This window comes from Aotus nancymaae, unplaced genomic scaffold (genome assembly GCF_030222135.1).
Source record: "Aotus nancymaae isolate 86718 unplaced genomic scaffold, 86718_ANA_hifiasm-v0.15.2.pri h1tg000058l, whole genome shotgun sequence".
Classification (NCBI taxonomy): Eukaryota; Metazoa; Chordata; class Mammalia; order Primates; family Aotidae; genus Aotus; species Aotus nancymaae.
This window is the reverse complement of record NW_026988472.1, coordinates 21,671,883-21,684,557: the sequence shown is the minus strand read 5'-3', so window position 1 is coordinate 21,684,557 and position 12,675 is coordinate 21,671,883. Positions and strand designations below refer to the sequence as shown.

At 39.7% G+C, this 12,675-nt stretch overlaps 1 protein-coding gene across 1 annotated transcript in view; it reads left to right on the top strand.

The window, feature by feature from the left end:
• Positions 1-220: 220 nt before the first annotated feature.
• XK (X-linked Kx blood group antigen, Kell and VPS13A binding protein) overlaps positions 221-12,675 on the top strand; it is a 46,447-nt gene continuing 33,992 nt past the window's right edge. Inside the window, exons 1-2 of the mRNA XM_012448105.2 lie at positions 221-511; positions 8,453-8,715. Coding sequence (XP_012303528.1) covers positions 267-511; positions 8,453-8,715 — 508 coding nt within the window. The 5' untranslated portion in view covers positions 221-266. The remainder of the gene's footprint in view (positions 512-8,452; positions 8,716-12,675) is intronic.

Here is a 12,675-nt window from a genome sequence, read left to right as displayed (position 1 = left end):
GGGCGGCGCACGGAGCGCGTAGGCGTGTCCTGGCTGGGCCGCGCTGCCCGCCCCACCCCACCGCACCCCAGCCAGGTCGGCCGCCCCCTCCCAGATCCAGCTCCAGAGCCGAGGCCGGTCGTCCGGGCCCGCGCGCCCTCGGCGGGCTGCGCAGAGCGCGGGAGTAGTTTGGGGCTGGTCATACTGGGAGCCCCCCAAGCAACTGCCGCCGCGACACAGCCACAGCCACTGCGTCCGCCCCCGGTGAGCGCCGCTGACGCGCGGAGATGAAATTCCCGGCCTCAGTGCTGGCGTCCGTGTTCCTGTTCGTGGCCGAGACAACGGCGGCGCTCAGCCTGAGCAGTACCTACCGCTCAGGCGGGGACCGCATGTGGCAGGCACTGACGTTGCTTTTCTCGCTACTGCCCTGCGCGCTGGTGCAGCTCACGCTTCTCTTCGTACACCGCGACCTCAGCCGCGACCGCCCGCTGGTACTGCTGCTGCACCTGCTGCAACTCGGGCCCCTTTTCAGGTGCGTGCAGAAGCCCAGAGCCAGCCCCAGGCCGTAACCCTCGTCCTCTGGCCTGATCCCCCCACCGGCCTGAGTGGAGGGAGGAGGTTTTCCTGTTGAGACAGGTGGCTGGGCCCGAAGGAGGCCCGCCCTGCCCCTCAGCCCCATTATTCCAATCAGGAGTGTTACGAATCATGGCATAATGGTCATAAACCTGGGGCACAATGAATTCCTGTTGGGTTCCCTCAAATGAAATAGCCAACATTCAACTGAATTCGACCAACAAAAATGGCAGTTTCTTGTGGTTCAACCTCATTAAAGACACTGCTTTCTCTGGGGTCAAGTAGGCGCTGACAGGATTGGCTTCTGTGGTCACAAACCCTTGGGAAGTGTGTTCTAAGCTGTGGTTATGGGGACAGCATGTACAGGTGATTTAATTTTAATTTATCAAACACATGGGAGCTTATTGTGTGCCAAGCACTGTTCTAAACGCTTTTCAAATATTTAATTCTCATAGGGAAGTCAAGAAATCCATGCACCCTTCTTTTCTCTTGATGGTGTTATGAATATTATGGGATATGGAAACATATGGGGTTCTAGAAATGTCTTCCAGCCCTGCCGAACTTATAAACATAGCCATTAAAGCTGGTGCACAATGCACCGTGAAGACAAAACTTGCTGTGTGTTAGAAAAATTGTTAATGACATTTCTGGAAATTATTTTTTATTAACACAAAGCAAGTAGAAATATATGGTAATAAAAGAGACTGGCTTATCTAAGGAGTTTAAAATGTGTTCTTTTGGTTCCTTTCATCTCTATAGGAAAAGCAAAACAAAGGCTGTTCATCTGGATTAGAAATAAGTTTATAATGCCGAACTTTAGACATAGGCGACAGAGGAATTTGAAGAGATGGAAAGGCCAGAGAGACACCTTAGCTGCCAGAAAATTCAGCTAACCAAGGACCTTTTCTACCGGGAAATCCCTCTCTCTCTCTCTCTCTCTCTCTCTCTCACAAACACACACACACACACATACACACACACACATACATCAAGTAGCAAAATAAATTTTACAAAGTTATAATATATAATTTTTGAGACAGGGTCTTGCTTTGTCAGCCAGGTTGGAGTGCAGTGAAGATCATAGCTGATTGGCTCCTCCACCTCCTGGGCTCAAGTGATACTCCTCTCTCAGTCTCCAGAGTAGCTAGGACTATAGGCAAGTGCCATCATGCCTGGCTGATTTTCTTCTTCCTCCTCCTCTTCTTCTTCTCCTTCTTCTTCTTCCTTCTTCTTCTTCTTTCTTCTTCTTCTTCTTTTTTTCTTTGTAGAGAAAGAGTTTCCCTATGTTACCTAGACTGGTCTTGAGCTCCTGAGCTCAAGTGATCCTCCTACCTGGGCCTACCAGAGTTCTCCCTATGTTGCCCAGGCTGGTCTGGAACTCTTGAGCTCAAGTGATCCTCCTGCCCAGGCCTCCCAAAGTGCAGGAATTAAAGGCGTGAGTCACCATGCCTGGCCATAAAACTTTTGCACTTCATATTAAAGAAAACTGTTCCAGCTGACACACAGACTACTGACTTGTAGTTTACACACAGTCACAGCAAACTTGGTGAACAAGTTTCTCAGCCTCCAGAAGCTGCAGAACCCTAGAAAGGAAAATAAACAGGTACACTGGCAGGAGTTGAGTGGGAAGTTTCTGCTGATTTCCTGATAGGTTGGGAAGAGTCTGGGGCAAAAGAAAGGGAGAGAGGGGAATTTTAAAAGTCCTGCAACCTGGAGCCATTTAGTGAGGAGAGATTTAGTCCTCCCTAGCCAAGTGAGTCCTGTGGTCCAGACAGTGTTCCCACTCAGTAAAATAAATGTGATCTGACTTGGGCAGGGCAGTCATCATTTCTTAACCTTATCTGTGAAAAGAAAATAGATAATGTTTAAGTGGAGTAACAGGAAAAAGGGGAAGTGACATTTCTTAAAAGCTTCTTGTGCTAGATAGTTTGGTATCTACTTACATGCCTCAATTCACTGAATCCTCACTGTGACATACATGTAATTGTCCCCATTTTGTAGAGCAGGAAAATGAGGCCTCAGACTATGTTCTCAATACTCCTTAAAAACAGAGTGGAGTTAATTATGTTCCCTATGCTCAGTGGAAGAAAGCAGAGGACTGTGTAGTACATTCTATCAGTAGTACCATTTTAAATTAAGAAAAAGTTTGGTCATCTTGGCAAAATTAAATAATCACAACCTAAATAGCTATCCAGATAAATGATAATACCCTATCATTGCTACCATTTAAAATGTTTCTAAACACCAAGAGTAACCCAAGACAAAGCTAATGACATAATATATATAAAAACAGGATGACAAGTATAAACCTGAACTCAAGAAAACATACCAAGATGTTAAGAATAGTGATTTCTGAATAGTGAAGTTATAAGTGATTTTAATATTCTGGAAAATATGTAAAACTATATAATAAAACAATTATATGCTTTTCTATATTTTTCCATTTTTAGAGTAAAAATATTTTAACTTTATTAAGGAAAGAAAACTTTTTGTGCTTTGAAGAGATAACTTCTCGGCTATATATAAAGTTTCAACACTATAAAAATACCTATTTCCAGAAAGTTCTGAATGGGCCATTGTCTTCTTGGAGCAAAAACAAAATAAAAGATAAAAACCAAAACAACAGGCAACCCTCTTCCATCAATAAGGAGTCTCTGATTCTAATGCAGCTGATTTATTTCAAGGAGATATTGGACCCATGACCTTAGAGTTGAGATAAACAAAATGTGGTTCCAAGTCTCTTAGATTCCAGATTAAAAGAAAAGCAGTTTGTTCTTGTGTATTAGCCTGACTTAATATCTTGCTGGAATTTCTTTCTGCTGACTGTTTGATTCTGTTTTAACTCTAAGACATCAACTTTACATAAAGATAAATATTCTTTCCCTCAAACAAAGGAGAGTCATGGTGTTTCTCACCCTCTTCCTTATGGATTAGATTTAGTAATATTTCTAAACTGTTTTTTGACTGTTTAACTCTTCTTACCTTTGGGTGAGTACTAGCCAAACTCATGTTTTTGCTAGGTAGATGCTGTGTTTGAGAGTTAATGCAGCATGATGGCCCAGTTAAACTGCAACAGATTACACTAATGATTCTGGGCTAAATACTACTAACTAGGCTTTGCTCCTTCTTTTCTTTGGGGAGGCATAGCCAGAGCACCATATTTCATTTGTATCAGTCTTGTATTTAAAATGGTAGTTGCAATTTGTATGATTGTTTTCACATTAAGCCTGAGATTGAATGATACAAACTTCGGATAATGCCTTGAATTTATTTATAATTTTAAGGAAAATCTTACTGTGCGTTAAAATAGATACTCTAGCAAATCAGAGCAGGGAAAAGATCTCTTACCCAAAACACAAAAAAATTTTAAAATTCTGTTTATCATTCTTTTACATTTATGTTAATTTTCATAAATTAATTGGGAAGAATAAATATAATTGAGTTACAAGTTCAGGGATTCCCCTCATCTTTTTTTTATTGCCGGTATAGTGAGGAAAAAATGGTACATGAAAAATCTGAGTTTATAAAATAAAGGCTAAGAAGTTCTCAAAATCTTTTCCAGAATATTGCAAATGATTCACCATAGTATATCCTTCTACAGTAAACTTTTGAAAGAATTTAAAGTATTAATAATCTACATTTGAAGAGCGTTTTTTTTTTTTTTCATTTGCAAAGTGCTTTTACATACAGTATTTAACTTCATCCATGGTAAAACCATGTGAGTTAACTGTCATTATCTTATTTTTACAGTCCAGGAATTGAGGTTCAGTGAGATTAAGCAAGTGGCTTTTCAAAGGTTTTGCAGCATTTTCTATTTAACCAATTTGGGTTTTGTGTAGGCTTACAGAGCATGTGTGTCATGTGAAGATAATGCGGCTTATTGGAAATTATAGTATTTCTTTGGAAAAGTATTTTAATTAGGTCTCTGGTACCACGGATTATTTATGCTGGCATCAACATGCATGATTTCAGCTAAGGAATAAGCCCCTTCTGCTATGATGCTTGAAAAATGGGATATATGATGCTTGAAAATGGGATAAAGTGAAAAATAAGGATCAACCTGCTGATTATCTGTATTGGGGTTGGCAAACTGTGCCCCACAGGCCAAATACCCTCATCATTTGTTTCTGTAAGTAAAGTTTTATTAGAACACAGCCTTACCCACTGGTTTATGTATTGGCTACAACTGCTTTCACATTGCAGAGACAGAATTGAGCAGTTGCGACAGAGACCATGGCCTGCGAATCATAAAATATTTACTCTTTATAAATACTTCACAAAAAAGTTTGCTGTCCCTTGGTGTACATGGTACTGAAAAACTATCTTGAATATTCAATTTTGATAAAAGTATCTTAATTTCTGGCTTTATTTAGACAACCTCTCAAGCAACAAACAAACAAAAAACCCAAAAAATAACAGATTTTGAGTGATTAGATGAGTCTCGCAGAATTCGAAGAACAGTAGTTTGTTTCTTATCCGTTTTCTTAACCAGCAATGGCAGGAGATCGTGGAGCCTTTTACAAATGTGTTAAACACCTATGACTACATGTAAATCTCTGTGCTAATACAAAAGTATCACCTGGGAAAAACAGGCTCTTACAAGAGGTTGCACCTGAGCTTTAGGACCTTCTTTCATTTCCATCAAATGACCATGAAAGTTTTACCTTGTTTACAATTCTGCAGAATGCTTCCAGTTTCATACAGTCCCTTCCCTGGCATCAGGAAAATTGCTTTCTCCTCTGAACCCTCATTTCATTCATTCAGTTCTTAGCATGTGCTGCTATTTAATTTTTTTTGTTTCAAGCTTTCAAAACTCTAAGCTTGATTTTATTATGTAAGTAAAACATTTTTTGAATGACAGGAGAGCAGAAAACAGATATGCACAATGAGGAAAAGAAAAGCTCTAATTCGACTGCTCAGAGAGAACAATTCCTAATTTTTTTGTTGTATATGCTTACTAATATTTTTATAATGGTATGCTAGCTCTTGGAGAAAACAAGCCCGGATTTTCAGTGTTTGCTGATTTCTTTAATGCATATATTCCCATCATGATTGATCAAGCTACTGATTGTTTAACAACTGGCTTACAAAATTCCTATTTAACAGTCTGCTCTCTTGAGTCAGTATGAGCCAGCTCAAACAGCCAGGTTGCTGTTTATATGTATGTGTATTTGTGTGTAATCTGTATGTATTTTTATATATGTGATTTTCTTTTTACAAAAAGAAATGGAATTTAAAATATATGATTCTATTGTAATTTGCTTCTTTCACATGCTAAATATGGTAAAAATATTTTGCTTGGTCAACATAGTGAGATTGTTTCCTCACAAAAAATAAAATTATCTGGACACAGTAGCATGCATCTGGCGTTCCAGCTTCTTAGGAGGCTCCGAAGTGAGGGTACCTTGAGGCCAGCAGTTGGAAGCGGCAATGAGTTATGATCACACCACTGCACTCCAGCCTGGGTGAGAGAGTGAGACTGACATTTTAAAAAATTTTGTATATTGGTATATGTACTTCTATACCATTGATGTTAAGGACTGTATAATGTTTCATTGAATTTATATATTAGGATTTATTTATTCTTTCATTTTGGGTACCTTTAGAGTATTCCCAGAATTTTGCTATTACACATAATGCTATGATTTAAATTGTTGCAATATATTTTCTTTTAAGTGAGATCATATATGATAAAATATTTCACAACTAAAAGTGCTATATAAATATTAATTTTCATTATTTATTATTCTCATTGTGCATATGTCCCACTATCCCATTTAGATTGTGAGTGCCCCAGAATGAGGCAGGAGTATCCGGCTGTCTGTATTCCTCACAGCACTTAGTAAACCACATCTTCATTCATCTCATATTTGAGAATAAAGATAATTATCAGTTTATTCTGTTTTCTTTTTCTTTTTTTGTTTTTTTAGACGGAGTCTCGCTCTGTCACCCAGGCTGGAGTGCAGTGGTATGATTTCAGCTCACTGCAACCTCCGCCTCCTGATTTCAAGTGATTCTCCTCCCTCGGCCTCCCCATTAGGTAGGAATACAGGGGTGCACCACCATGTCTGGCTAATTTTTGTATTTTTAATAGAGATGTGGTTTCGCCATGTTGGCCAGGCTGGTCTCAAACTTCTGACCTCAGGTGATCCACCTGCCTCAGGCTCCCAAAGTGCTGGGATTACAGACGTGAGCCACCACGCTCAGCCTGTTTATTCTGTTTTCTAATCCTTGTTTTGGTCAGTGGTCCAACAGTGTGAAGTTGCTAGGCCCTATACAATCTCAGTCATTAATTTGAGTTTTCCTTCAGAGAAAATTCAACTAGACATGCTTGGGATTGAACTCATGGCCTGAACTTCATTGACATTATTTCCAACTGAAAAAACTGGTCTATACGGTTTTACATGTTTTCGTGTAATATATTAAAGTGTTCTTGACCCCGTGGGACAAAATGTACTATACAAATCAACTCCCACTCCCACACCCCCACACATTATGCACCTTCTTTCCCCTAACAACAAATGAACAATGGTATTGATCACAAAATAAGTCCACTTCGAACTCACCAGAAAGGTTCCTGCATTTCCTCTCTTACATCAAGCTTTATTTTATTATTTCAAATTATAAATACATTCTAGTTGCTATAGTCACCTCGGGGTAAGAGTATAAAGTAAATATTATAACATTAACATTTAATGAAATAGATAAAGCCATTAAAATCTTCTGGCAGCATCATAAATTGATATAAAAGTGCATGTTAGAGGAGGGGCAAAAAGTCCTTTAACAAGTTTTAAACCTAAGGTCGTGAACATTTTTCTTACTCCTCAGGAAAACACATTTTTCCCTCAGAATTTTACTATGAAATTTTTTTTTATTGCATTTTAGCTTTTGGGGTACATGTGAAGAACATACAAGATTGTTGCATAGGTACACACATGGCAGTGTGATTTGCTGCCTTCCTCCCCTTCACCTATATCTGGCATATGGAAATTTTTAAACACACAGAAGAAAAGTTGAAGGAATTCTATAGCAAACACCCAAGTACCCACCACCTAGATTCTACAATTAACATTTTGTTTCACATATTTATCCATCAATTCGTGTGTGTGTGTGTGTGTGTGTGTGTGTACTTCAAAGTTAATCACAGACATCAGTACTCTTCCCCCTTCAGCATCTATATTTTTACCTAGAGAGGAAATCCAAATTTTAAAACCCAGGTATTCTCAGTCTGGAAAGGTCACTGGTTAAGGCTCTATCCCTAGGTGGGATTGAGTTTAGTCCTGCCCTGTAAGGGCTTATGAAAACAGAGAGATAGCTAACGTATTGTGGTCTCCCAGTGAAATGCTAGATGGCAAGCTGCCCTGTGCTGGACCATTTCCAAGCCATAGCTTCTGCTTTAACTGGGGTGGTTCGGGGCATTTTTTGGATGTGGAACACGCATACACATGTGTGCGTGCATGTGCACAGTCACACTGTGTTATCACCATTTTTCACAGCAATATGACAAAGTGGGTATTATATCTGCTTCATAGTGGAGGGAATGCACGGGAGTGGGGTTAGTAAGCAACTTGGCTGTGGCTACACAGCTAGTATGCACATTTTTTTCTGTGGCTCTGGAGCCAGAACCACTTTCCATTCTCTAAGAGATTTCCTTGCTTCAGTGGCCTTTGGTGTTACCTCTTCATTTGGTTCTCATTCAATTCCCATTGGCCTGCTGGAAAGCCTCAAGAGGACTGCATACTGAGAATTGGTCCTTGGAGTGGTTGATTTAGAAGAGTGACTACAGTTCAGAGTAGCCAAGTCAAGGCTTTGAGAATCAAGCTAAAAGTAAGTAGGATGAGCATGAAAAGCCAGAATCCTGTCTGTCTCTAATTATTCTGACTTGCTGATTTGTTTTCAGGTGTTTTGAAGTCTTCTGCATCTACTTTCAGTCAGGCAACAATGAAGAGCCTTATGTCAGTATCACCAAGAAGAGGCAAATGCCAAAAAATGGCCTCTCAGAGGAGATTGAGAAGGAGGTGGGCCAGGCAGAAGGCAAGCTAATTACCCACCGATCAGCGTTCAGCCGGGCATCGGTGATCCAGGCTTTCTTGGGGTCAGCCCCCCAGCTGACCCTACAGCTGTACATAAGCATCATGCAGCAGGATGTCACTGTTGGAAGAAGTATGTATATTTTTTATTTCTGCCTGCATTTGGGATCAAAATGAGAAGCAAAACATACGGTTTACTTTGTTTCAAGTGAAATTTGTTCATAAGTGTATTTAATTCTGAATCTGTGTTCTAGTTACTATGCTCAAAACTCAGTTAAAATAACAACATTTATTTTGCTTATGACTGCATTCTTGGCAGGGCTCAAAAGGGTTATCTCATCTGTCATCCACTGTGCATCAGCTAGGGTGGCTCAAAGATTGGAGGTTAGAATCTGTTGAAGGCGCCTTCACTCACATGTCTTGCTGCTCACATGTTTTGATATTGGCTGTTGCTGGGAGGCTCAGAACTTCTCCATTTGATTTCTTTGTGTGGGTGAGTTTGGGCTTCCTTAGAGTATGGTAGCTGCTTCCAAGGGTGAGTGTTCTAAGAATGAGGGAAGGCCAGATGGAAGCCATATCAGCTTTTGTGATCCAGGCTTGGGAGTGTGGGACATCATTTCTGCTTCCTTCTCTTTGTCGATGTAGTTACAGAGTTCTGCCCAGATTCAAGGGAAGGGAGAGGGATGTAAACCAAAAATACTGTTGTGGCCATTTTTAGAAAACATAGTTTACTAGAGGCTGAAAATTCAGCTACTGGAGGCTGGTCCTCTTGGGATTTCACTCTGTCTTTCAGTGCTAGTTCTAAACTAGTTGAGACAGTTGGCTTAACAACTTTGTCATGAATAATAAAACAAGGCCACTTTCCTGTCTTCTTAGAGTTGCAGTAGGTATATCAGTTTATAAGTCAACACAATATTTCTACCTTTGGGCTATTCTCATATCATAAAATAAAGAGCAGATTTGGGTTAAGTTTTCAAAAAAAAATTTGCATCAGAGTCAAGACTTTAATGAAAAGGCTACAAATGAGAAGTGGAAACAACCCCTCCCAAATATTTATATTATGGGTAAATGAAAACCATTCTGGTAAGTTTTACTTTGGGTATACAAAATGATTTTAAAGACTTAAGTTGGCCAGGGGCAGTGGCTCACACCTGTAATCTCAACACTTTGGGAGGCCGAGGTAGGTGGATCACCTGAGGTCGGGAGTTTGAGACCAGCCTAACCAACATGGAGAATCCGTCTCTACTAAAAATACAAAATTAACTGGGTGTAGTGGTGCATGCCTGTAATCCCAGCTACTTGGGAGGCTGAGGCAGGAGAATCACTTGAACCTGGGAGGCGGAGGTTGCAGTGAGCCAAGATCATTCCACTGCACTCCAGCCTGGGCAACAAGAGCATAACTCCATCTCCAAAAAAAAAAAAAAAGCCTTAAGTTGAAAAACTACATATTTAAGAAAGCATTGAATGTAAGAAAGACTCTTATTTATTTTACTTCACTCAATTTTATCCTCCTTCTGCCTATATGTTAGATTGGCTAGTTGCAATTCATGGCAGAGTCACAGGATACTTACATGTTAGAGCCATCTCCCTTATCCGGGTTGCCTGGCTATGATTCTTAAAATATGAGTCAGGATTTTAAGTAGAGATCTTGAACCTTGGCAGATCAACATTTATTTGGAAATACTTTCCAAAACACCTGGTAGGGAGTAAAAGCTCAATAAATATAGCAGCATCTTTATTCCCTAAGGAATTATAACTGGAATGGGTCTTGGCCAAGATGCATGCCACTATACTCTTTTCCCCAGTTTATTATTTTTCCAAGTGACAGGGATACAGCAAGAAATCAGATGTGATGATAGCCTATTTGATTCTTACAGGTAGATCCAATATTTTTCCTCAACGTTTTTAGTGAAGATTGTCTCACAGTTGAGGAGTTGGCAAACTACATCCCATGGGCCTAATCTGGGAATTGCCTGTTTTTATCAATAAAGTTTTATTGGAACAAACCCATGCCCTTTCATTTGTGTATTGTTTGTGACTGTTTTGGGACTAAAACAACAGAGTTGAGTAGTTGCAATAAACATAATGTAGTCCACAAAGCCTAAAATATTTACTAACATTTTACAGAGAAAGTTTGCCAACCCTTGATATAATTTTTCAGACATAATTCTGTTCAGGAAAAAGAAAATCTATCTTGTAAAATGTCAGTGTCACAAGGGATATCTGAAATGTCCCAAAAGAATTTGAAAAAATATAGGTTCTCTGAGAGTTAAATGATAAATCAAATAGATATGGAAAAAGGAAGTGGACATGGTCTTGTTAAAAAGATAGATGGCTGCCATTTATGCAGGTCTTGACTAACCCCAATCACTGCCTTAACATATCTAAGGAAGGAGTATCTCACCCAGAAGGGGTAAGACCCTTATGAATGAAGCATGGTCTAGGATGTGTCACAGAGGCAAATGTTGATAGTGTCAGTCATGTGGTTAGAAATGCATTTGGTACAAGGAACAAACACCTAACTCTAGAGTTAACCTAGGGTTTATTTTTCTTATGTAACTAGAAATTGGAAATAGACAGTTACTGACATTATTTCAGCTGCTCAACATTGGCAAAGTTGATGTCCCTGCAAAACCATTGGTCTTTTGCTTGGGTTGCTAGTGCATTTCCAATCATCATAGCTACATTCAAAACAGGAAGAAGAGCTGAAGAAGGAAGGCTAGATAGCTTTCTCTTTTTATTAATGACTATAGTTTTTCCATAAATCTCCCTAATAGACTTTACTTTGTCTTCCTCCTTTTATTAAAAACTATAGCTTTTCCAGAAATCTCTGTAACAGAAATGACTTTAGGTCTCTGACCAGAACTGATCAATCATTTAGCTGCAAGGGATGCTAGGAAATCCAGGTCTAGGAATGCTTGCCACCAATGGCTTAGACTAGTATTCCTCAAACTTCCCTAGTGATGATTAGAGTTACCTGGGGGCTTGTTAAATATATAGATTACTAGGATTATCTCTGGAAATTGTGATTTGCTGTGTCTGGGATGGGAGCCAAGCTTATGTCTTTTCTTTTTATTTCCCTTTCGTTCTTTAAGCAAGGGCTCCAGCTGATTTTATTATCAGCAAAGTTTGGGAACATTGGATTAGACTAGTCATGGCCTGCCTGTGGTTGGGCCCATTGCCACCCATAACAAAACTATATTCTCTTAAGATAGTGATAGGAATGGAAAATGAATAGGCAACTAACAATGTCTACCACATCATGTAAATGCAGTCCAAACCAATAGAAATGTGTCCCTCCTGACAGAAGGACATAGAGTCCATCACAACCTGACCCTATTCAGCATTCAAATTCTGTAACTCTCTCCTCTCTCTCTGATACTATGCTCGTTGAGCAAACATTGATGGATTTGGCATTGGCAGAGTCTGCCATGAGGGAGAGAAGGTAGAGCAAGCTACATGGTCACTGGAGAGTTATTGTTTTTCTTCAATTGTAATGTAATTCATATAACATAAATTTCACCATTTCAAGTGTACAATTCAGTAGGTTTCAGTATATTCACAATGATATACAGTCATCACCACTGTCTAGTTTTAGAACATTTTCATTACACCAAAAAGAAGTCCTCTACCCATTGACAGTCACTCTTCATTTCCCTTGCCCCTAGTCCCTGGTAACCTACTAATCTACTTTCTGTCTCTATGGATTTGACTATTATTAATATTTCATATTAATGGAATCATACACTATTGGGAAGTTTTCTTTCTCATAGTCAATGAACAGACACTGTGTCTATGAGCTTCAGTCTTGAGTGAGTTTGGACATCCTGAGATTCCCTGAGTCTAATCAGTTCTCAGCAGGGGTTTGCTCAAGTTTCTGGATCTTGAAGGATGGATTGGGCCGAAGTCTAGGTGAGCACACCAGTGTTACTGTGCTTTGTGAAGGCCCCTGCAGCCTGCCATTTTGCTTGCCTGGCCTTCACAGTGCCCTTCTGTATTCCACTTAAAGTGGTAATGTAGATAGTAAAAATGTCTGTTTCATGAACCCTTGCTTTGTGCCAGGCACTGTGATAGGCATCATTGTGTTTCACAG